We start from the raw sequence: 26,952 nt of genomic DNA, 5'->3' as shown, positions 1-26,952 counted from the left end.
CCAATTGTTGGCAAAACACCAAACAAAACAAAAGGCACAATGATCTTGTCGCATCCCTCGTTCAAAGTATTTTATCTACTTAGTTGTGTTTTTTTTGAGTACTCACGACACTAAAAACCCGTATGTCTCTTCACTTTCTCCCTTCTTTTCTCTGTCTACCTCATGCTCAGTTTTATTGGTTCATTTGCTCCCAATATTGTGTTTCCCAATCTCTCAACATGCAGACAGTTAAATTATATTTTGTATGTATGTATGTATGTATGTATGTATGTATGTATGTATGTATACACACACACACACACACCAAAGTATATACTATCATGTGCCAACAGTGCCAGTCTGCAAATCACACAGGGGACAAAAAGACTGGGTTATCACTGCTTAACAATGAAGCATCCATTCCCGCCCGGCTGGCAGGACCCCAGTCCACCAAGGACTCCTGCTGCCTTTGTCTTCGCTATCCTTATCCACATATTCTACACCTTTGCAGCTCATCACCCGAGTGCCGCCTATTCCTCACATTCGCCCATTCAAAGCTTCACTGAGCACAGTCCCACTTAGTCTGGACTCCCTTGGCTTTTTGGCCATCTCCCTTCTTACCTCCTAGATAAAAGTAAGAGAGCTCTGTGTGACAGGGCAATCATAGCCCCTCATTACATTATTTAATAAACGCACAATTTTCTCTATCAAAACCCTCAACTATTTTTATATTAAACCAAATTAACCATAATACTAGTCACAAATAATGAATAACTAATAATTGTTAGAAACAAGGATACACTGAAAGTGAAATGCCCTATAAAGTTCATTTTTCTAAGAACTGCCTTATTTATTCCTAAGCCTGCCTGCCTGCCACAAAAAGTAGGAAAGCAACAAGTGAATAAAATTCAACCCCCCGTTGCAGACATGCAGTGTGAACACGGTTGTTCACCTGCAGATTTGTGACTTCCACTAAAGCATCTCCTCATGTCAGCAGACCAGTGAACAAGAACACAATAATAACAAACTGCTAAAAATGTGCAATCACAAACTTAAGATTTTTCAGAATCATGAAACATCTGTGATGCATACTAGCCTACATTTCCTTTACCCCCAACCACTGAGTTTTATTACAGGTATAACGCACATTTACCTGCTCAGCATATCTGCCATAATATCCAAGGCCTCCAGCTGGACAGAGACATCTTCCTGCTTTGCTATTGCGCTGGTGAGGCGACCGGTAATCTTCTTACATACATTAGCAGCTAGTGCAGAGCCTACAGGGGGAGTAAATAAAAATTCAAATATGTCAAATCTATCTGATATCTGTACTGGTTACCAAATATTCAACAGACTAACCTTGTTCAAGACACTTAAGAGAGCCTTGCTAAGGAAAAAAAATCCGTAAAAATAATAGCTTATTATACCTAACCAATAATCAAAAATCTTAACTGTCAAGGGGTACGGGAAATGTAACAACTATCACTATCTGGGCAATTATTGAATCTTGACTAGAAGCCTGTAGTGCTTGTGGCAAACAAATGTCTAGATTGAAATGTATCAAGGGTTTGCTGCTCTTGAATTCTTTCTAGCAAATGCCATTTATGTTCTGATGCATTTGCACTGCAAATTAAACAATTTCTAAAAAGAAAAAAGTAACACATTTAAGCTCCAATGTAGTTACTTCACACCAAATGGAGATGTTGCTCATGTGCATGTAGACAGACACACACAAACACCACCCTGCTTCAATATAACTGAGTCTATACATTTAAAATCCACTTACTGAAAAGTTACATTTGTGTTTAAGAAAAATAAGGCTTCAAATTAGCTCTTTCCCTTGGAATGCAGGGAAGGTGTATCTCCATGTAGAAAGAAAATAAGAAAAAACATTCTTGCTTACCACTGGAAGCTGGAGGAAGTTCCCCAATTACTGTTTTAAGGCCAATACTGGAAATATCCCGAAGCTGCTCCTTATCAGAAAGCATGTTTGTGCAGAGGGTGTCTACAATTGTCTCTACTTGGTATTCTTTGACTTTACTCACTAAAGGGCCAAGACTGCAACAGAAAGAAGGAAGTTCTTTTAGCAACTAGATAAAAACAAAAATAAACAGAAAAAGTAAGCACAAATAGAAATCTTGCCTAGTAAATGTCAATTTTAACCATGGATGTCCGTATCATAAATGACACATAAAGATGAAGGGGAACTGACTGACAGAACTCCTGTAGTTGGTTCCCAATTTTCCCCCACTGATTTCCAGCAGAGTAACAAGAAAATGAAGATTTCCATCCTGCATGCTAACCCTTCAAGCACTCAAACACAAGCAAACAAAAGTGTTAATAGTTAGGGATCTGCTCCCAACAAGCTTCAGCTGCAAGAAAAGTCCCATATGATGCTACATTGCTAACTCTGACTCTTTCTTGTTATTGTTCTAGTTTCTTTTAATTTCCTGTCTAAATTCTAAAAGCACAATGAAAACCACCAGTCCTATTATATGTTCTCAAAGCACGCTGCACATCTCTTTTATATAGTTCTGTTTCTATTACTCTTGCTAGTTGAACCCTCCCCATGAGGATAGAAGTCCTTTCTGTATGTTCTGGAGTATATAGCAGGCATGTTTGGTATATGAATATTCGTCAAGAAACGACTGCTAGACAAGATTCCTGATAAAGAACACATAAGCCCTAAAATAGAGGATTTACTATAAAGCTTATGAGGTAAGAAATTCATATAACTATGAAATTTACAATTTCCCAAAACTTTCACATTCAATATTATTGGCAGACTTAAAGTATAATGTTTTTTGGTAGTAGGTTCTCAAGAGATAAACAGTTAGAAAGAAAAACTATTTCAAAACTCTCACTTTGGTAAACAACCCTAATCAAATACAAGGCTCACCAAAGTCATAAGACTTAGTGGGGAAAGGATGTTAAAATATAAACAAGGAAAAGAAAAAAAAGACAACCATTTCTAATGGAGAAGTAAGACCAGAAACTAAAATAAATGGAATGCATACTGAAAAAAAAAAAAAATGAAACGGAGGCTGGAGAGATGGCTCGACTAGTGAAGCTTTCCTTAAGTATATGTGCGTGCACACACACAAATGTGTACATACACTACAAACATATACAACAAATTATATCCTAAAAAATAGTAAAGAGTACTATTCTGTAAATTTCTTAATGTTTGAAATTAAAAAAAAAAAATTTCTATGTGTTGATGGAGGAAGGCCATTGGTTAATAAAGAAACTGCTTGTCCTGACAGGTTAGAACATAGGTGGGTGGAGTAAACAGAACAGAATGCTGGGAGAAAGAGGAAGTGAGGCAGACGCTATGCCTCCCCTCTCCAGGGCAGACGCGATGAAGCAAGCTGCCAGGTCAGACATGCTGAATCTTTCCCAGTAAGACTGGTGCTACACAGATTACTAAATATGGGCTAGGAAAGATAAGTCACCACCTCGTGGTGCTACACACATGAATAGAAATGGGCCAAGCAGTGTTTATATGAATACAGTTTGTGTGTTGTTATTTCAGGTAAAGCTAGCTGGTGGCTGGGAGCCGGGCGGCAGGAACGCAGCCTGCAGCTCTTTCAACAATGTGTAGTTTTGCATTCAATTTGTTATGGAAGCACATGTCATGTGGTCTCTGGATAATTGTTGTGTACTGATGAAAACATCAAAATCCAAGGAAAAAACAAGTCCTCAACAGTTCAGTGACACTCTGAACCTTTCAGTGGACTTTCAGAATGTACCCATGATGGAGGTGGGTCATCTTTCTATCTGTTGTGTCATTGGTTAACTAATAAAGAAACTGCCTTGGCCCATTTGATTGGCCAACCCTTAGGTGGGTGGAGTAGACAAAAGAGAATGCTGGGAAAAAGAAGCCGAGTGAGGAGTCGCCATGATTCTCCCATTCCAGACAGACGCAGGTTAAGATCTTTCCTGGTAAGCCAGCTCATGGTGCTACACAGAATATTAGAAATGGGTTAGATCAATATGTAAGAGCTAGCCAATAAGAGGCTGGAACTAATGGGCTAGGCAGTGATCAAAAGAATACAGTTTCCGTGTAATTATTTCGGGGCATAAGTAAGCCATGTGGGCGGCCGGGTGCCGGGGACGCAGCCCCGCCGCCGCTCATATTACAACATACCCAGATCTTTTAAGTAATCTAAAGGAGTGGGGTGGGTGAAAATCAAGCAGAAAAAAAAAAAGCAACTTCTACAAATCCAACTACATCAACATTTACAAAACATTAATAAAGACTCCCGTGCTATGAAACAGTCAAATATTAGGTGATAGCAACTAAACACATGTATGCCTAATCACTGATAAAGATGATTCTGCTTCCATCTTCGTTGGATAAACACGCAAAGCAAGCAGTGAGTTAAGAATTCCCTTACTCATGAATCCTCCTGGGTTATTTTCCATTTCCTAATTTCCCCATCTGCTTTTTGGGTATAATTCCCACTTGTCCTTTTATTCAGGCAAATCTAATCTTTCTCCTTATTCCAACAATCTTGCACTTATCACAACTAACTGCTGAGTTTGAATGAAGGCTTCCTTAATGTTTAAACACGTATCAATAGTTTCATCTTTAACAACATGCACTTTTAAAATGCATGCAAAGAAAACTGGTATTACTAAAAAGAAACAACAAAACAGTATTAGAAATCTTAAGATCCCTCTCAGTCAATAGATTATTCAAACCAAACACCAGAGAAGATCTATCGCCAATAGTTGATGTGGGATTCCCCTCTGTATGCTGTGATTACCATTAATGAATAAAGAAACTGCTTTGGACTTACAGCAGGGCAGAACAGAGCTTGGTGAGGAAAACTAAACTGAATGCTGGGAGAAGGAACGCAGAGTGAGGTAAAGCCATGGAGCTGCCAATGGAGACAGACATGCTGAAACTTTGCTGGTAGGCCACGGCCTTGTGGTGATGCACAGATTAATGGAGATGGGTTAAATTAATATATAATAGTTAGCCAATAAGAAGCTAGAGCTTATGGGCCAAGCAGTGATTTAAATAATATAGTTTCTGTGTGATTATTTCAGGAGTCTGGGCGGCCAGGAAAACAAACAAGAGGCTTCCTATTACAAACTGGTGCTCCAATGTGGTCGACTAAATTCACAAAAAACCTTAGAGGGTTTGGAAAGGAATTCTAGACACTAAAAAACAAAATTTAGCCACATTTTATTAAAAATGGGCTTTGCTTGCTGGCGGCGTGCCACAGCTCCTTTAACAGAGGTCTGCCCCACCATGTTGAACTGGGTGGAGCCAAGAGACAAAGCAGCTTTAGTCGCTGTTCAACATTTTAAGAAGCACTCTTGGACAGAAAAGAATTGCAGAGGCACAATAAGACAAATTCAGACATAAAAGACCTCTAAACGAGACACAGTGTTTAAAAAAATATACGTAGGCTTTGGAGAGAGAAGAAAAAGTAAAGAGATAGTAAGTGTAATATAAAAGAATACAGTCATAGATATTAAGTATTAAAAAGTAGTAGAGTAAAAAAATAATAAGTCATGTAAAGATGGAAAATACACAGAGTCTGGATTATGAATAGTATTGTGTTTTCTTTGAATTTTTTGACTGTGAAGGATTTAAGTATAAAGACACATTTCTTTGTATGGGCTGCTAAGTTAAACCAACATAAAGGTATCTTGACTTCAGAATTTGAGTCTAAGGATATGCTGCTTTGGAAAAGAGGTTCTGCTTTTGTTTCCACAGAAGATGAGAACCTGTGGATTAATGCAAGATTTATGCGGTTTGATGGACTAAACCCCTTAAAGGTCTCCTTGAACATCCCTCAAAAAATTACTTAGCTCAATAAACAGCAGGAAGCAGTTTGGAAAGAACTATGCCCATATTCCCAAATACTGTTTGTAAATATTTCTTTACATTTAAAGAGGGACTTGCTATAGAGATGGATACTTTCCATTAGTATGGCTCTTGCTCTATTGATACAAATTTAAGGCAATTTTGTTATATGTATATTTCTGTTCTTGATTAAGGTATTGTTTGTACAGCTCATTTAAAAATGCAATGTGTAATTAAGAATAGGTTAATAGATAATCATCTATAATAGTCAATCTTGTAGTCATGTTAGATTTTCTAGATGTACAGAGATGTATTTCAGATAGATAGGTGTTCTTTGAACCTTTCAAAGACTATAGAATATGGCATTTAAAATGCTTTAAGAATTTAGGACTTATCATGACAATGAGTCACATCTGCTCCTGGCAACACCTATCTACTTCAAGAGAAAGATGGGCATCAAAGAGGCTCCTTATGGAGTTTGTTAGTCACTTGGGCAAAAAACTGCTCTTGCCTGGACTGCTTGATGGTATACTGTATGAACTGAACATGCAGGACCCACAGAGAAATGACTGCTGAATTTGCCTAAAGATGAGATGGTCTTTTGGGGTTCCTGCTTCCTGAAAAAGTCTGCCAGACATTCTACAGGACACAGAAAAAAGTGACTGACAGTCTGCCAATACAGGTGGAACTGTCTTTGAGATTTCCTGCTTCATGAAAAAGTCTGCCAATACTATGGCACTGTAGGCTGAAGATGAATGCTCCAACGTTACAGAACTCTGGGTAACTGTACAAGTAGCAAGACGTCTCTGTCAATTCCAGAGTTTTGGAAGTGGTTTACAATGCACTTCCTGTTTACTTAGGTAATATTGTATCTTTCTGGAGTCTCTGATGGAGTTGAAGGATATAGTTTTCCTTAGTCACGATAAAAGATAAAATAGATATAAATATTGTAACTATAATTCTTGCTTGATAACTGTTTTGTTATATGTAATTTTACTATGTTAAAATTAAAATATTCTTTTTTATTTAAACAGAAAAGGGGAGGTGATGTGGGAGTCCCCTCTGTATGCTGTGATTACCATTAATGAATAAAGAAACTGCTTGGGACCTTTAGCAGGGGAGAACAGAGCTAGGCTGGGAAAACTAAACTGAATGCTGGGAGGAAAAAGGTAGAGTGAGGAGAAGCCACGTAGCTCCACAGAAGCCACAACTTACCCGGTAAGCCTCATGGTGATACACAGATTAATAGGAATGGTTTAAATTAAGATGTAAAAGTTAGCCAATAAAAAGCTAGAGCTAATGGGCAAAGCAGTGATTTAATTAATAGTTTCTGTGTGGTTATTTCAGGAATCTGGGCAGCCGGGAAATGAACAAGTGGCCAAGCAGTCTCCCACAACAAATAGCCTCACTTAATAATGAGGATTTCAACAGATTCATCACTGAAGTGACTGTTAGGTACAAAACTCCAAGGATTTAACACAAATTCATGTAACTAACAGATATGAGAAACTGGCTCGTAATTGAAAGACTGAGCACAGTAGTAGCACGTGGGCTCTTCTCAGACATTCCTCCAGCTTCGGCATAATTATTTTAAACACAGAAATTGACAGTGATTAAAATAATAAGGGCTTTTAAAGAAACAATATAGTCTCAAGAAATGGTAAAAATTAAGCTAGTCAGCGTGAGTTAGGTTAATCCAGACTTCCTATATACCACAGCACCAAAGGGGAAGCTTTGCCCTCGGGAGGTATCATCCTGACACAATATCACTGTCATCTGGAAAGTAGAGGCGTATTGGCCAACAGTGAGAATGGGCAGGGAGATGCTGCTTCGTGGACATAATAGCTCCCCCACTCAATTTAGACTCATCTGGTCTAAAATTTTAGCAGGACCAGGGTGGAAAGTTCCCGAACAATGACAATATAACAAGATAGCACTGCTGTAAGGACTGATGGGTCGATAGAGCACAAAAGACTAAAACACACACTTTTGTACTCCATTGATTTTTTTTTTTCAAAGATGCCAGGTAAATTCTAAATTCAATTCATTGGGGGAAAGGAAGGTCTTTTCCACACACAGAGCTTGCAACAGCTGCCCAACCATATGGGAAGAAGCGAACAGCTCCAACCTTATACTTTCCACAAAATCAGTTCCACACAGATCATAGAACTAAAAATAAAAACAAAAACCGCAAATAGGAGAAAATCTTTGTAAACCAAATCAAATATTTCTTAGGACCTGAACAATAGCCACAAAACAGATACTTTATAAGTTAAATTAAAATAAACTCAAAAATTAAAATTAACAACCAAAGACCAAATTAAAAGATTTTTACAAAATAAATGCATAAATGGATTGATATAAAAATATATTTTAGGACGGGAGGGAGAGGGAATTGGGATTGGTATATAAAATAAGATTGTTTTAAAAATTAAAAAAAAAGAATAAAAAATATACTTTAAAATTCCTACAACTTGATAATAAAGATAAACCCAATTCTAAAAGCTGGAAAAGTCTGTAACTAAATAAACAGCCACACTCTGGCCAAATGGTACGCAAACTTAAGACGAAACAGCTCCTAGAATGAGACAAAGACCATGAACTCAGAGACTGAAGCAGCTATCACGGGGCCTGCAGCAGGTCTGTTGCATACATACTACAACTTTCAGTTTCGTTCTTTTATGGGACTCCTGAATGGGTAAACTCGTGGGTCTTGGATTCTCATTCTTTCTCTTGGCACTCTGGTTGGCTTGGCCTGTCCAAGTTTGATGACGGCTTTCCTTTCTGATTATTGTATTTTATATTGTAAAATAAAATAACCCCTTTACTTTTTTGAAAAACAGATCTATACACACTTGAGAAACCCTGAACAAATGATACTAAAATGACCATGAAGACCAGCTACAAGAGGTGCACGGGTGGTAGAGACTATTATCTGGTCTCGTACAGGCATACCCAAGAAGCAATTCACAGATGTAGGAATACGTAGTGAACAATTCTACTACTGGCCAGAACATGTGACTCATTTATGACTCCCATGTCTTGTGCTACTTCTCCTTTTTCACCTTGCTTCCTAAGGACAAGGAAGCTTTGCTACCACTGTATTAAGACTCCATGCTGAGCCTTCTTTTTCCCTTTTCTTCTTGCAGTGTAAAATAACCCATAACTTTACTTTCCAAAGGACACTCCACTTGGACATCTTCTAACCACACAGGTGATGTCTTTTCTTTGTTATCAATTAACATTTCTTTCATACATGTATCAAAATAAAACCAATAACTCCCTATTTTCCACCATAAAAATTCACCTCATAAAGAGTCTCATTAAGTTTCCAAATACGGCCCACACACCCCACAGAGAGAACTGAGAATGCTAAACCTTCAACTTCAGCAGTCGGTTCCAGAATCAGGAAGTGAAGCTAGACTTTGAACCCATTGTGGTCTGATTCTAACACCTATATTCTTCTTTTTTTTTTTTTTTTTTTTTTTTTTTTTTTTTAAGATTTATTTTTACCTGTTGCTGATATTCTGAGGTATGGACATGGATCAAAGAAAGAGACACTGCACAATGAATGTAGGCTTTCCAAAAGCAGCAGGGGGAATCAGACTCAATGGACTTGTGGGATATTCCTTTACACTGTTGAAGATACATCACTGTGATTGGTTTTATTAAAAGGTACACAGCCAAGAGCTAGGCAGGAAGTACAGCAGGGACTTCTGAACAGAGAATGCTGGGAAGAAGAGGGAGTTGAGAGGAGATACCATGGACACTGAGCAAGCAGCGTTGGCTTTATAAAGTAAAGGCAACTGAGTCACATAAAAGAATGCAGATTAGAAGATGGGGGTTAATTTAAGTTAAAAGAACTTCGTAGAAACAAGCCTAAGCTATAAGCTGAGAATTCACAGTTAATTGCCAGGAATGTTTTATGTCTGAGGCTATGTTAAAATTCTGAAATTTCCAAGAAAGGGCAGCACATAAATCTCAGATAACAATTACTGATATTTACAAGATATTATTTTAAGGCCTAAATGGCCATCACTTCAGAATAAACACCACGTGCAATGGCTCCGTTAATATTCTACTACACTGTGTATAGGTGCTTGGCCTGCATGCATGTACCATGGAGGACAGAAGGTGTCGGAGCCCCTGGAACTGGAGTTAGAGAAGGTTATGCACCACAATATAGGGGCTAAAAATCGAACCTGTGTCCTTTGAAAGAGGAGCCAGTGTTCTTAATGATTAAACAATTTCTCCAGCTCCTTCTGACATATTCGTATTCTTATAAAATGTTGTCTTGAAAGGATAGTAGGAAATAAACGAATTCATTATACGGAAAAAAGAAAAAAACTGCAACAGTGCTTAATATACATTAATACTGTCAACATCAACTGGAAATTGGAATTGCTGAAACTGACAAGGACAAGATAAGGATCCTCTCTCCCAGCCCCATCCCACATGGCTGATACAGGATATAGCACCTGCAACAACACTATCACTTAGGTCCTTCTCCTCCTTAGGGTTGGGAAACAGAGTGTAACCTTCTGTAAATCCTAATGGGCTCTGTTCAAGGTCACCACCTTAACACTTCTTGTCCTTTGGACACTGGAATAAGCAGGTTATCTTCTTCCAGACTATAAACAGTTTTTTTCATAAAGCTGGTTTTATGAGAACAGAAAAGCCACTCACTGTGCACGGTATACATTTTGTTACCTCACTGAATTATCATTCTTCTTTTCTGAATACTTTTTTTTTAGATTCTTCTGAAGATACTCTTTTCCTTGTGTTACAGTGGTTTACTCCCTCAGAAGAAAGCACAGGCTTAGTCTGTGAGTGTGAGTGTACCTTGTACTCATTATATGAGCTGTTTTCACTTTCAATGTTAAGAACCTATCAGATGTAAGGATCACCCCACTGACCCAAACCAGCCAGGGCTGATTTGCCTAATCTGGCTAGCAAGGGGTGTGTCCTCCCAAAGCTTCTAGGGCTTGGCTGAAAAGGACAACTTCCGCAAATAAAGAAGGACTGAGTCTTCCAGTCAGGGGTATAGAAATAGCTGAGCTCCCCAGCTAGATCCTCTGAACAAGAAGAACCCATCAATTCCCGGACTTGTAAATGTCTTACTGAAACAGACAGCAAATTCTGTCAAGAGGGAAGAAGGCCTCTGTGGTCTATTTTCACATTACTGACAGTGAGTCTGGTGCTGCTTAACGGAAGGCATGCTTTCATTTGTAATTCTAAGTAGCCACAAGCCAATGTGGAATCCTAATGTCTTCACAATTAACAAGATGCATGACCAGTTAACACCAGTAGAACCTAAGTGAGCATACAATATTCTACTGCTCATTCTCACATTCGTGGGGGCATCGCCCTTACGATAGTAACACCTTTTAGTTTAAATATTTAATGCAGTCTGACCTCTGGTTTCCCTTTTTAGTGTTACCTTTAGTCAGCTGTTTTATTATTGATTAGAATAATTGGTTTAAGTCTGCCATGTTCTCAGATGTGTTCTGCATTTCATAATTGTACTAGATCTACTCTTTCAGGTTTCACAGGGATTTGTGGAAGATTTTTCAACCTTTATTTGGGGGGTGGCAATCAAATTCTTTGATAATTTTTTGATTTCTTCACAAGAATTTAGTCATTTATGCATAAGCCATTTTCCCTTGAGAATCAGTTATTATTACTTAGTCATGACCATGATTTTTATCCTTGCAAAGATGGCTGATCTTGTGAACTGGACAGAATAAAGAAGGAACCTCAACAGAAGAACTGCCTTCATCAGACTGGCCGTGGGTAGGTATATCGGGGAATTTTCTTGATTGTCAATTGATTTGAAGGGCCCAGCCCACCGTGGCCTGGGCTGAGTAAGAAAAGCAGCTGAATGTAACCCTGAGAGAAACCCAGTGAAGCGGTTTTGTCTGCAGTTTCTGCTTCAGACTCCTGCCTTGCTTGAGTTTCTGTTTTGGCTTTGCCCCATGGTGGACTATAACCTATAACATGAAATAAAATCCTTCTTAAGTTGCCTTTGGCTAGTGATTTATCCCTACACTAGAAAAGCTAACTGAGCAGTCCTATCTGCTTTATCCCAAGTCCTTTTGGAATATAACAGAACGTTTCCTCCCCATTTTGTTAACAGTGCTAGGGATCAACTAGTAACTCACATATGCTAAGCAAGAACTCTAAAACCAAGCTGTATCTTTAGCCCCCAATCTCTTTAATTATAAATCTAAACACAAAAGAGATCATTAAAAGAGCCAAAGATTCCCAGCACTCAGGAGGCAGAGGCAGGCGGATCCCCAGTTTGAGGCCAGCATGGTCTACAGAGAGAGTTCCAGAACAGCTAGAGATACACAGTGAAACCCTGTTTCTAAAAACAAAACAAATAAAAAGATCAAAAGATTCTTATACAAATATTTGCATGTTTTATACCACTTTAAATTCTCTGTCATTATGTTCAGAGGAGTACATGTAAGAAAGTCGGGAGATAAATGGTGGGAATTCCTTCTCCCTTTCCACTATGTGGGATCTGGAGATTGCATTCAAATCTTCCGACTTGGCAAGAGCCTTTACCTGCTGAGCCACACCGCCAAGGATAAAGCACTTGGTCTGTTTTATTTTAAACTTATAAACCTGCACTCCACGTCGTTCTAGAAATTCCTATGTCAACCAATGATAGAAATTCTAACCTTTTACAGGTTTTTCTTATAGACAGAAATCTAAATGACGAGGCGAAAACTAACTTGAAAGATTTATATAAATCCAATAGGGCAGTAATGGGACAAGGCTGTAAACTGATACTGACTGATGTACACAATGACACAGAATTTCATAGATGAAACTGCCTTCTTTTATCCACTAGCGTCTAAGATTTAGCACCCACAAATCAAGCTGACTTACTAACTTGTTTATCGTTCGCGGCACTGAGGAAGAAGGAAGGATATCACACATCTCAGCAAACCCCCAAGCATGCTCAGCAGACCCTCACCCACTGAGCCCTTCTTCCAGCTCTCGTTCCACTTTCTTATTTCGAGCCAGGCCTTACTAACAGTAGGCCTTGAGTCTGGAGACCCCCTTGCTTCAGCCTTACATGCAAGGCTTAAATTGGTTCAAAATGAATTTACTAAGAACTCAAATTCTATACTCTAAGAATAATAAATACATCTGCCAAGACCCTAACTAGTAAAAAGTGCTTACTAGAGGCAACTAAAAGACAACTGGAATCCCTGCGATTTCAAGCAGATTCTTGTCGTCACATGATCACATCAACCTCACTCTGGTTTTAACTGTCTGCCGTTTAGTTCCCCTCGCTTCTTTGTCTCCCCCTCCCTTTTGTGAGAAAGGAGCTCTCTAACTAACCCTTGCTAGTTGGCCTCCTGTGACATCAGGAATGCACATGCAGTCTTTAGTGCTGTAACTTTCTAAGATTTAAGTTTTGTTTTTCACCTCAACTAGAGTAGAACTTTCAAATGCAGACCAACAAATCAAAATAAAACAAAAATAGGCAATGATCACACAAAAATCAGTGTTTCTTGATTTCTCTCCATGCACTTCCCATGAAAGTTGTATAATCCCATGAAAGTCTACACTAACGAATTAAGAATCTATAATGAAATATCCTGAATTAATCACATGCAATCACAGTTACCAGCAACCTAAAAATTCTAAAAAGAAACTTTCTAGAAAAGGAAGACAGCATCAGACTTAAGTACCAGTTTTCAAGTGAGCAAGCAGTCCCAACTCACCACTTGACAGCCAGGTTCTGCACTTCCCCATTCTTATCTTCCAGCAGCTTCAAGATCATCTTCACCACCTTCCTCTCGCTGTCGTCGTCCAGCTTGATGGAATCCTTCTGCAGCTCTGTCATCAAATCATTCGTAGCCATAAACCTAGTACAAATGGAAAAAGTTCTTAACCAAAACAATTTCGTCAGGCAGTGGTAGTATACACCTTTAATCCTAGCACTTGGAAAGCAGAGGCAGGTGGATCTCTATGAGTTCAAAGCCAGCCTGGTCTACAGAGTTGAGTTCCAGGAAAGCCATGGCTACACAGAGAAACCCTATCTCAAAACTCCTCACCCCATGAAGCAAACACTCATACACATAAAAATCAAAAATATACAGAAACTTGTGAACCACAGACAAAAGAAGGTTTAAAATCAAACAGACTGGGAAAAAAAGCCAGATCTATCATGTGACCTCAGGTTTAATAAACAGGATGAACATTCAGTAAAGGGAGGTATAAGTGTTAGATCTCCTTCCCCCATACAGGTTAAGAGGAAATTGTTTAAAATTAATGTCACTGGATATGGGTTGATCCCATGCAAATAAAGCATTAAGAGCTGTTAAAAGCCAAATGAACACTTCCCTAATTCCTGGCTCTCAACCATTAAAATAGTTCAACTGAAATAACAAATACTTAATAGTTGAACAAGACCCAGGTGAAAAGAAAACTTTTTCATACAGAAATGCCAAAATCCATGTTTAAACTGAAAACTAAACTACTATAGCAGTAATCTAGCAATGTGATTAATAAGCTGTGGTGATGGCTTGCATGACAATTTAATTTAGTACGTGACTAGTATAAGGTAATTTCAAGGATAATTCCAATAATTAGGAATCAATAACCATTTAACATCAATGTCAGTTTTAAACCGCATAAAAACCCATAATTCAATTTTTATCAAGTTCCATAAAACTGCTAAAGAAAAACTTCTGTTCACATTGAGCAATAGGAAATAAATTAGGCACTTTTTGACGATCCTCAAAACAATAATAAAATAAATAAATAATAAACTAAAACAATAATAAAATCAAAGTTTTGATTAATATTCTGAAATGGGGAAATATATTAATGAAGGTCTACAAATGTCTTAGTCACTATTCCATTCCTATGAAGACACCATGACCAAGGTAGCTCTTATGAAAAAGAAGCATTTAACTGGGGGCTGGCGTACAATTTCACGGGGTGAGTCCCTTACCACGAAGGGAGCTGGCATGCAGGCTGGCACTGAAGCAGTAACTGAGAGCTTGACCCTGATCCACAGGAGAAAAGGGAGACTGGGACTGGAATGGGCTTTTGCAGCCTCAAAGCTACCCAGGGTGACACAGCAAACAAGGCCTAATCCTCATGATCCTTTCAAACAGTTCTGCTCCCTGGTGACTAGGTATTCAAGTATGGCACCCCAATGGGGGCCATCCTTATTCCAACCACCACACAAAGCACTGAAAACATTTTAATGTGCTTTCCCTAAGTAAAACACATTAAATACTCCAGGGTTTACAATCCCTCATCGTCTATGTAATGCCAATTGTCAGGTCCAGTAACAATAATCAATTTAAGCTAAAAAACAATAAAATAAACAATCCCAATAACAAGGTGTTTGATAGTTCTGGTACAAGAATGGGCATATTCTCTAATCTATTAAGCTAGAAAAGCAAGACTAAGCTAAACACAAGCAAAGGATCAACCAGCCTCTGCTTTGACATCAAAAGCATGTAATAAAGAAGCATATTGATATCCAAAACCCCAGTAATTAACAACTAAATAAACTTTAAGGCTGAAATGAGTACCAGCAAAATTATCCACAGTATTTTTCAGCATCAGAAAGGGCTGGAGAGATGGCTCAGTGGTTAAGAGCATTGCCTGCTCTTCCAAAGGTCCTGAGTTCAATTCCCAGCAACCACATGGTGGCTCACAACCATCTGTAAAGAGGTCTGGCGCCCTCTTCTTGCCTTCAGGCATACACACAGACAGAATATTGTATACATAATAAATAAATAAATATTTTAAAAAATTGGATGAAAGCTCCATAATCCCAAAATAACCTCTCAGTGGTGAGGCTGAAACAGACAGTTCTGAAGTTTCTTTCGAGTCCCATATAAAAACCTGTATAATAAATACTCTCAGAAGGAAGAAAGCTTTTCAGCCAGTTTGAATGCTGCCCTCAAACAAGTTGAAAAGGTAGTTTAGAAGCCTCTTCAGTATATTCTACTATTCTAGGTTCTAAGGCAGAGACAACACACACACTTAGTCTGTTCTTTCTCATCTAATGGGACAGACATAAATAGACAAATCTCATTCTTCCAATTTTTTTCCAAAAATTTATTAGTTTCATCTAAAGTTGCAAATATAGTCATCTCTTTTAAAATTGTCATTTATATATTTATTACAAATTTCTAATACTAAAAGGCACCCTGGCATGGTGTGTACACCTATAATTCCAGTACTTGAGAGGTGCAGGCAGAAGGTCAGACTCAGCTAAAAGACTTGAGGCTAAACAAAGGTACTCCAGCTCCTGTTACTGAGACCATCCAAACAATCCCGTCAGACAAAGTGTCAGGCAAAGTGCCTGCTAGCTGAGATCATGGGGAAGCTGTCTGTCCTGGGACTTTATCTTTCTGTTTTGGTAAGGGTGGTGGAGGGAACCACAGAGCAGCTCAGAATAAAGGACTGCCTAGATGTTTAGTGTAGCTGAAGCACAGAAACCAAGTGGGGGAAAATTTAACCAGAGAAAATGGAAATGCAGACTAAAGTGAAGCGGGAAAATGGTCCCAGGTATTCACTAATCATGTCCTAAGAAATCAACACACCAGGCATTCTACAAACTGCTAAGGTTACAAGGACTAGCTGAAGTAGATCCAAATACCGTTGTTTCAGAATTTACATTACAATCCAGTAAAGGGAATACTTTTAAGGTTTCGTATGTGAAGTACTTGGAAAATTATGACCTGAGATAAACACTACAAAGCAAAGCAAAATCTCATCAAGGAAACTGCAGATGGAGAGATGGTTAAGTAGTTAAGAATCCTAAGGAGCAGACTTTGGGTCCTAGCACTTACACTCAGTGGCTCCCAACTGTTAACTCTACTTCCATGGGGTCTGATTCCTTATTCTAGCCTCTACAGGACACGCCATCCCCAGATGCTAACATGCCCTGATAAGACGCGCAGCAAACAGGAACAGGGGCTCCATATTAGGGAAAAGTGAGGTATGATGAGAAGACACAATTATTCTGGGAAGGGGAAACAGCTGGTGCCAGGAAAGCAGGGGCTGGGGATGAATGAGTCCTACAGACTATACCAGACTTCAGGCTTAGATCAGGAGCACCAGGAAGCTACCAAATACACATGGGGCACAGTTAGGCTGAGAAATGACTAGACTTCCCTTCCAGAGAACCATTACAACACTTCATTCAGAAAGTCACTCATTGGTTGGCTGGACTAGAGGCACACTAGGAGAACCACCAAAGCATAAGAAAGACAACGCAGACCGAGTGACTGACGAATGGGCAAGGGTAACACAGTCAGTCCTTATTACTCAAGGCCTACACCTGTCAACTGACTTGTTAAAAAATGAGTAAGTCCAACTCAAATCTTCCCCTTTGAAACCACTTGCCAACAGCTCCAAGGTGATAACAAATTCGAGTCCTCCAACACACACTCTTTATTGCAGTGGGGCTCTGCCTCATGGTTCCAACCTCACACCTCAGAGAACTAATCCTCGGCAGGGTTATTTAGCATTCTGTGGTCCACATTTACACTTTCTGCTGATGGTTTTGCTGCCTAACGTGGCCCCATGCATAATGTGAAGAACTGTCTAGCATTCCCATATACAAAGGGCTGTGGCGTGCCTTCCGGAAAAAACACGTGTTAAACAAGCTTCACTCATGCCTAATCGACCGTTTAAATAAAGTGCTTTTAAATGCAAGTAGACATAAAACAAATTAACATCTCAACTAATAAAAATGCAGGAGTTAGGGGAATCACAGGAACCAAACTTCATAATCTCCTTAAAAGCAATCAATGATTCAGGGTTCAATACCTGCTAATTCAGATTTGAGAGAATTTTCCAGAAAAAAATGCTACAAACAATAAGGGCCAACTCCTTGCACTTGAATTTAAGGGGTAAAATTAACAGCATTTTAGAATCTTACATACAGGAACAGGGAGTAAAGAAGACAGGGATCACAGACAGGGACAGAGCTAGAAGAAAGAAGTAGAAGAAACCTAAGACTCATTATCCAGGCACCCAATGTCAGTGAGGAAGAACAAAGGCCAGGGAGTGGGGGCTCAATGTGATGGAGCAGCCACTGTTAACATCAGAGGCTCCATGTCTGAACTCGCTTTTTGGAGTTCATTCTCTATGGAGGGATACCTTGTTCAGCCCTGATGTAGGGAGCAGGCATTGGTCCTGTCTCAAAGTGACTTTGTTGACTCTCCATGGGAAACCTTACCTTCATGGAGGAATGCACGGGGGTGTGTGTGTGTGTGTGTGTGTGTGTGTGGAGGGAGCGGGAAGAGGGGAGGGAGTAGAATTGGGATCGGTATGTAAAATGAGAAAAGATTGTTTTAAAAAATATTAAGCAAGAATTTTTTTTTTTAAATCAAGAGGCTAAAGCACTCATTTCACCCCACCACGACAAGGAACTACAAACTGTACTGACTGGGTATGCCTCTGATCTTAAGCAACAGAAGTGAGCAGATATGAGGACATGAACATCACAGATTAATATTCTATAGTTTAACTTTGCTACTAGCCAGAAGTAGGGGCTGAAAAAATTAAAAAACAAACAAAACACAGTAGTCCATGCTATTAACCCCAGCACTCAGGAGGCAGAGGTAAGTGGATCTTTCTTTATGAGTTCAAGGCCAGACAACAGCAAGTTTCAGGAGAGGTTCCTGATCAAGAGAGGGAGAGAGAGGGAGGGAGGGAGGGAGGGAGGGAGGGAGGGAGGGAGGGAAGGAAGGAAGGAAGGAAGGAAGGAAGGAAGGAAGGAAGGAAGGAAGGAAGGAAGGAAGGAAGGAAACTAATCTGAGGCCCACACCCAAACCTCAGTTACTACAATCTGATGAGATGCTCCCATCAAAAGCCTGTTATTTCCTTGAACTTAAACAAGAACATCCAGTGTAGAGAAGGTTATAAGAACAAAAACTATCACTTAACCCCCTTCTTGTTAAAGGAGTGAACACTTGCTAGTGATTCAATGTTTCCACTGTTTAGGCATATTCTCCCCAAAAGATTATTGGGACACAATCATGACTTCCTGACAAGATCCAATTTAAGCAAAACTGCTTCCTTATGCCCTTCTAAACACGCCTCAAACAGGTTCCTTCCAACAGCCTCTTACTGAGACAGTCACAGCTTTTGGAGATATCAAATGACATCTGGGATGCCACTTAAGAAAAATCCAAGTGTGCTAACAGTGCTTACATGCAACACAGAAGACATACACTAAAGTCTATTACATGGGGAAGACTGTTAGGGATGTTAGGAAGAGGGGCTTTAATAAGCTGAGATACCAGCTAAGGGCTTTGGAGTTTTTCTTGTCGCCAATCAGAATCAAAAAAGGAGTAAAAAAAGAACCAGAGATGATTTTTAGGGGAAATTCTAATTGACAGAGTGACTGAGTCATCGGAAGACTAACTGAGAAGTCTAACAGGAGACTAACTGAGAAGTCTGAGGTCTTTACTAGAAGGCTGGAAAAGAGTTGCATCCAGGTGGTGTTCTACTTGGCAATTTCCAGCAAACATTAATTTAATAAGCTAAACTGGGGACAAAGGAGATTTAATATGGAAGAGGGAGATAAAATCCTCACTGCTAAATTCAGCCTACTATGCAGTTCTAAGGTGGAACCAATCTGCAGGCAAGATGCCTTACACAGTTAGCAAGTATTTGGGGGCGGGGTGCTGGTGGAGGCATCGGTATGAACTCAGGGGAAGCTCTTCAGATACTGAGTTACAAGACAGTCAGAATCCAGACCCTACACACCTGACTTACTCTTGCTGAGAGCTTCCTGGGGAGAAAATTTATTTATTTCAGGTAAATTCAGTACAGAGGAGCAGAAATGTACAAAGTACTTTCCCCACCTCCCCTCATACATAAACACAACTTGACTTTTGACTACAGCAGAAATCTAGGTGACTTGGCCAGAATGCACCATTCAGCAATTATCATTCAAATATTTTATGCACAAACCACCTTTTCCTGATGCATCTCCTAGAGCTATGAGTAAGCCTGGGATCATCTATCTACACAGACAAGTTCCTTCTATAACTTCTTTCTTTCCCTTTTCAGTACTGAACTTTCACTGCTGCTGATCTGTCTGCCCATGTTGGCATTCAGGGACATCAAGCAAGCTGTAACCACCATCTGCCTTAGAGTACATACAAAGTATCTCAAGTCACCTCTTAATCACCACAAAGGTCTTTTTAAAGCTGCTCAAGAAAAGGCAATGAAGATGGTGATGCTTATGCTTCTTTCTATGTCAATGTGCAAACTCACACTTGCAGCTCAAAGTCAACAAACTCTCCAACTCCCTTCCCACTGTGATTTCTTTACAGGCTTAGATTTTTACTAACGAAGTTTCCAAAGAAAAAGCATCCGCTAACATTCAAAGCAAAAATAGACAAACCAAAAAAAAAAAAAAAAAAAACAAACTATCAACATCATATATTATTTTAAGATTGTATCAAGCAGCATGGAATTGTTTTACAATGGTTTCTTGAGATGTCTCAAAATGCTTGCATGCCTTTTTCCTTCCATGCAATTCAAGTACTACAAGTTCTCGTGGAAGCCAGCTGTCCAATGAACTGAATAAGAGAGTTAAGACCAGATCCCTGAAGAGACAGCTCCAAGGTTAAAGAGTACTTGTTGCTCTTAGAACTTGGGTGCACTCCCCAGCACTTAACATAGTGGCTCACAAACATCAGAACTCCAGTTCCTGGGATCCAGTGTCCTCTTCTGACCCCAGAGTCCCAGGCACATACATGGTGCATATACATACATGTGGGCAAAACATTCATACAAAGTAAAAATAACATAGTTATTTTTAAAAAATCAAGTCCTTATTCTTAAGGACTCTGTGGAACCAATGACTGTCCAGTTATAGGACAAAATCATCTTCTCCCTTTCCCCCAATGTTTTGTGCCATGTGTTTTCATACTTTTCTCTATTGAGAACTTTATTAGCAAGACTTCAGTAAGATCACCACAGACATGATATCTCCTTGCTTAAATCCTCTGTCACTTCTTACCAGACACCTACATACTGCAGAGATTACACACCTCTACAGTAAAGTTTTAACCATCCAAAAAGCAGATTTACCAGGGATAAACAGTGAAGCCCACTTCTTAAAGCTCTGCTAAAGGAATTAAGCTATCTTCCAGAACAAAACATTCCATGAACCTAGTTTTAGAAGCAACTGAAATTTAAAACCTGAATCAGAATGTCCATAATTTAAAATCCCAAGAATACATAACCAGGCACTTGTAAATAAAGAGAAATTCCAGCTTTACTAGCTGACTTCCAGCAAATCCTTATTCAATCAATCCCAGTTTCCAAAATAGAGGTTCTTATTATCCACTTTACCACAGACAAGGATAAATAAAATCAAGTGGATAAAGCTTCTAAGTTATCACAACCACCAGATATCTACTATTAATATTCATAAAGGAGGACTCAACATTCATCTACCCCAAAGCTTTCCTTGTTATCTATAGAATCTGCTGACTGCTACTCTATCCGCTCTTTGGTTCTTGAACACACCTCTAAAGGTCTATGAACCCGAGTAACTATTGATATAAAGGTCTTTTGGGGGAGGGGTGTCTGAGCACACTTAAGTGGGTTTTTTTGGGGGGAGGGGCGCAAGAAGTAGTGAGTACTGCTCTAAGGTACACTGGCAATGAGTGATGTCTTTCCATTTTTCTTCTAAAGGGTTACTTGAATTAGCAATCATTTTAAAAATAATCTTTCCCCAAATCAAAGTAGGTGACAGGCACTACCCATCCTAGACACTGGGTGACACAAATGTCCCCTCTCATTAGCTTCCAAGTTCGTTTTTCACCTCTTATACTTGCTTTATCCGCAACACCAGTACCAACCTTCAAAACACTGAAATTAAAGACATAGGAGAGGGTTTTTTTAAATAAATAAACAATAAGATGAGCTTACAATTTAAATTCCACAAACGGATCTTTAAAAACATCCTAAAGTTTATGCTCAAGTTTATGCCCTTTCTGCCTTAATGCACTGCACTGCTGTCTGAAAACAGCTATCCGTGAGAGTTTGTAACCACACACACTGAAGGCTTTTGAACCTCACAATTTATAGTTAAGAATCTCATGGGACTAGAACCCAGACCTGGTAAACCATGAGAACATAGCTTTTTCCTCCTTCTAGAAACATTGTCACCCTTCCTTACAAGCATGTCTAAGCTTTTGACATTGTGATACGACACTGTCACTAACTTCATCCTAGAGAGTCGCACAACAGTTATATACATAAAACCTCAAAAAAAATCTCACCTCACAATTCTATTGGGCCAAACCCTATAGCTGTCCTGGAGCTCAAGGCTGCCAAGGAGCTTTCTACAGGCGGGCATTACATAATGCTGCTTAGCCTGCCTTCAAATCTTCTGCCAATCAAGTATTTAAAAATATTTAGCGACAAATCTTGGTACTTACCTAAACAACTAAACTTCTAATGAGAACCAAGCACGACCTTAAAAAGCTATGTGTTTACATAACAAAAATATAAAAAACTCTTCAAAAAAGACCTGAGCTCAATGTGTTAACTTTCAAAAATGCTCGATACTACTGTATAGAGAGCTTCAGCCCCGAAGATATGTTAAGAAAATGGCTAAAATTTAGTTTAAAAAGGAAAAAATTCCTTAAAAAAGAGTTAAGAGCTGGGTGATGGTGGCACAAGTCTTTAATCCTATCACTGGGAAGCAGAGGCAGGCGGATTTCTGTGAGTTCTAGGTCAGCGTCTATAGAGCAAGGTCCAGGACAGCTGGGGCTGTTGCAGAGAAACCTAGCCTCAAACCCACCTACCCCCCAAAAAAGAGTAAAAATACCAAAAACTGTAATATTGTTAAATTAAAGGAAGCTGTTGTTACTAAAGAAAACATCTATCAAATTCTAGAACTACGGCTAATAGTTTTGTCAATGTTTTGATTCACTCCAATCTAAACGCAGAAAATCGGTGAAGCTTTTTTCTTTCAGAGCAGTTTGTTTTCAAAACAAAAGAAAAATCCAAGTGTGTACACATTCTTTTACAGGAAATCACTTCAATCAATAGTCACACGCTCTGCAGTCTGTCAAAACATATTCATCCATGAGCCTGCAAATGAACAAAATTATATGATCCTAGCAAAAATTCAGAGTGAAACTCAGTACTTCTATAGGAAGTGCCTACAGGACATAAAGAGGGAACCACACACACACACACCTCAGAATTGGGTTTGCATGTGTGTTTCATTCATTTACTCAAATCTCAAGACTTCAACTGTGAGTAAGCAAAGAACCAGAAGTAACCAAAGTCATTCTGATCCTAAACAGTCCAACAACAAGACCTTCAATCTTCAATTTGGGTCCTAGAAAAAAACAAATCTAAAAATTCAAAATGCTTCAATAAGTCGCTCTCTCTTTTCCCCACATCACAACACTGAAATCTTCGGGAAATCTTTATTTCTTCAAATGGAAATTTAAGACTTAGATCTCAAAGTAGAAAAGGAAAAAAAAATTAAGGTATTAGTGGTTTTTGTGTCACAGAAACGACCTGGTATGTCACTGACCACTTTAATGACTTTATCTAGGAACAAAGGCATTACTTTCCCCAGGGTTCTCCTTTCACTGATTGGAAAATTGTCCCTGATAGGATTTAGACAAATCTTCAGGTGTTAAAACAGCTCACACAGTAAAACCCAAGCTCCTAGGCTCGTTTCAACCAAAGATTATTTGTTCTTTTTAAACATCCATAAAACGATACCTCCCAAAGCACTGCAGACAAAAGTCACGTGTCAATGTAATAGTTATTTTCTTTTCTTTTTGACAGAGGGCTTGCTTGTTTATTTGTGAAGGGATAGTAATCAGGAAGGAACAATCAGTGTAGCGTGGAAAAAAACTGACTAAGCTAATCCGTAAAACTGTGACACCTTCAAGTGCACCGGAAAGAAGAACCCATAGTCCAGGTCTCCCAGAACACAGCTCCATGATTAAGCTTCACGGCTCATCAGCCCCTCTTTCCAAGAAGACTCGTTTGCCTGGCAAGAGTCTCGGCAATTCTGCCCTCTGGCCTTGATTTTGTACGAGGCAGAAACCAGGAGATCCTGAATGGGGTTTCACCTGACCTGGGAAAGTGACAGCGATGCTGGCGGGAAAAATCCTGCAGGCCAAGTTTTGTTCCCCCCTCCCCCGGCTCCCCTCTCTCTTCTTCCCACCTTTCTCAAACAAGAATACACGAAGAAAAAAAGTATATAATCCAATCAGCGGAAGCCTCGAAAAAAAGTTGATCGTTGCACCCATTCCCATCCGCGGGAAAAGCAGGCGGCTGCTGCGTGGCTGGTGAGCAGCAGCTTGTCCCCGGCGGCAGGACGGCCTGGTGTCTCCGGAGAGCCGGGGACTAGGCCTGGCCGCTCGCCTCCCGCCCGGGAAAGACTCCTTCCCCACCGGAGAGGGTGCCTTCGGCCCACGGCGTTACCTGGGACGCTAGCATCGTGTCCCTAGGGGTGGACAAAGGATGCGATAGGGACGCCGGGACGCCGAAGGGACCCGGGGGCCACAGCGGACAACGGCCTGGACGAAAGATGGGGGAGGGGGTGGCTGGAGACCCGCGGACCGAGGGGTGGGGCCGGGCCTGCTGCGAGGCCCGGGCGGCGGCGGCGGCTGTCCCCCCCCACCTCCCCGAGGCAGCGTGTGGGTCGGATTTCAGTCTCACCTAAAGTCCTTGTCGCTGGATGTCATTTTTTCCAGCAGGTTGGAAATGTGGTACGAAGCGCTCGCCATGTTGCCGGCCTCGATGCCGCCTGCTGGCTCGGTGGCTGTTGGGGCCCGCGGCCGGGGCTCCTCCTCTCGTTGGCGGCGGCGCCCGCTTCCAGGGTCGCAGCGCGACGCGGACCGGGGAAGGCGCTTCGACACGACGTGCGGGGCCCGGGCAGACGGGGCTGGGGGGGTGCCGGTCCCGGGGGGCCGGGGCAGGACGAGAGACTGGCGGGGACGGCCTAACGACGGAGCTGCTCGCGGAGCGACGAGCTCATGGGCGGCGGGACGGGCGGCTGGGCCTCGCCGGGAAGCCAGACACTCGCGACCGGGCCGTCTCGCTCCCCAGGGCCAGAGGCCAGAGCCCGCCTCCTTCGCGGGGAGGGCGGGGGCGGCCGACGCGAGGCGCTGCGGGAGGCGGGGTCGGAGGTCACCGAGGCGGTCCCGAGCGCTCTGCGCAGGCGCCGCTCAGAGAGGCGCTCCCGTTGGTGGCGCCCGACGCCAGTCTCCGCGCGGACCGCCTTTCAGGGGGAATGACAACGCCTCTAGGGCCTGGTCTCGCGAGACCTTAGAGCGACGGTTAAAGGACGGGCCGGGAGCGTAGCAGGCCGGAATGCTCATGCAGTAGCTTGCGTGCTCTTCCCCGGAGGACATTGGGAGGAGAGGAGATGACTTATGTGTTTTAAGGCGCGGGAGGCTCGTGAGTGGCGATGCCTACAGCTGACCTGGAGGCCAACGGGAGCACTGTAAAATGAGCTTTCCTTCCGATCGGTACGCGTGGCCGACCCTGCGCCCTGACAACCATGCTGTGCGATTGCCACGTGAAAACCACAATTCCCACAGTTCAGCCGGTGACAGGCGAAGGGCAGGATTGGCTGCTTGGCCTGAAGGTTGCTCATTGGTTCCCAGGGCCGGAGAGAATGCTGGGATTTGCAGGCCGGCGACGCGGTTTTGCTAAATAAAAGCCTTCGCACCGGCTCTCTCTACCTCTCCTGAGTGTTTATTTCTCTGAACCCCCACCGCCCACCATGTTCTGCTGTCATTGCGGACAAGCGCATTGCCTCAGTTGTTTGGGCAGGGTCCTAGTCCAACCTTTTTAGCTAAAAGGCATCAGGGCCCGGGTACTTGTGGCTGAACACGCTCCCTTCAGTCAGTTTAGAGCCAGCTTCCTGACTCCAGCTAGGTTCTAATAAGAATACTATCTAGCTGGAGTCAGGAAGCTGGCTCACCAAGGCCAGCTGGCCGGGGTCTGAAAAAGCATGGGACAAAACCGGTCTCGCTGAACATAATGGACAATGAGGACTGCTGAGAACTCAAGAACAATGGCAATGGGTTCTTGATCCTATTGCACGTAATGGCTTTGTGGGAGCCCAGGTAGTTTGGATGCTCACCTTAATAGACCTGGATGGAGGTGGGTGGTCCTTGGACCTCCCACAGGGCAGAGAAACCTGCTTGCTCTTTGGGCTGAGGAGGGAGGAAGACTTGATTGGGGGAGGAGGAGGGAATGGGAGGTGGTGGCGGGGAAGAGGCAGAAATCTTTAATAATTAAATAAATTAATTAATAAAAAAAAAAGATTGCTTCCCTGAAAAAAAAAAAAAAGAATACCTTCCTAAGGCTAACTGGAGGCGGTGCACGCCTCTAATCCCTGGACTCTAGAGGCAGGTCAAGAGAGGCGCCTGGGTCTTGAGTACAAAACCAGCCTGGTCTACAAAGCGAGTCTCGGGCCGGCCAGGGCTGCATATAAATTAATTAATTAATTAATTAATTAAATAAAACAACCATCAGAGGTCAGAGGTGAAACGGCCAGGGCTGTAAATAAATAAATAAATAAATGACTAACACAACCATCAGAGGTCAGAGGTGAAACAGCCAACCGCTTCACTAACTAGCCAACGTGTCAAAGAGCCCAGGGAAGAATTGAAAGGCTTGGATTTCTGTCTGGACTCAACAGTAAATCTTTAAACAGCTCACTGCATCCAAATACTTCAAATCCCAGCCATGCTACCTGATTTTGTTTTCTTTTTGGTACATTCATCAAATAACAGTATCGAATGAACTGTTACAAAATAGTACTTAAGTTATTAACTACTATTAGTTTAAATGTGATTTGGGTTCACTGCGTAGGTCTCCATTTCCTCATGCTGAGTTTGTTGACCCCCATACTTTCTTTCCCATTAAAAGGGTTGGTATCGTTTTTTGTTTTGTTTTGTTTTTTTTCTTTGCTTTACTGCCTTACATCTCCTTTCCTCTAACTACCACTATTTGGGCTCTTCAAACTTAACCATTTCAACTCCAGGTTTCTTCATCTATGAGTATCTTTTACACAGTAGTTAATGTAAACACAAACAGGTCACTTTTCTCATGTAAATCTGAAAACTGGAAAGGTCAGTTAT

At 41.0% G+C, this 26,952-nt stretch overlaps 1 protein-coding gene across 1 annotated transcript in view; it reads right to left on the bottom strand.

The window, feature by feature from the left end:
* The window catches only part of Cand1 (cullin associated and neddylation dissociated 1), a 44,179-nt gene extending 19,236 nt beyond the window's left edge, over window positions 1–24,943 (bottom strand). Inside the window, exons 1-4 of the mRNA XM_057757581.1 lie at window positions 24,518–24,943; window positions 13,546–13,689; window positions 1,883–2,037; window positions 1,133–1,256 (exon numbers count right to left, since the gene is read on the bottom strand). Coding sequence (XP_057613564.1) covers window positions 1,133–1,256; window positions 1,883–2,037; window positions 13,546–13,689; window positions 24,518–24,585 — 491 coding nt within the window. The 5' untranslated portion in view covers window positions 24,586–24,943. The remainder of the gene's footprint in view (window positions 1–1,132; window positions 1,257–1,882; window positions 2,038–13,545; window positions 13,690–24,517) is intronic.
* Window positions 24,944–26,952: the final 2,009 nt, after the last annotated feature.

The sequence above is a fragment of the Chionomys nivalis genome, chromosome 25, assembly GCF_950005125.1.
Source record: "Chionomys nivalis chromosome 25, mChiNiv1.1, whole genome shotgun sequence".
In the NCBI taxonomy this organism is placed as follows: Eukaryota; Metazoa; Chordata; class Mammalia; order Rodentia; family Cricetidae; genus Chionomys; species Chionomys nivalis.
This window is presented reverse-complemented; position numbering and strand designations above follow the sequence as displayed.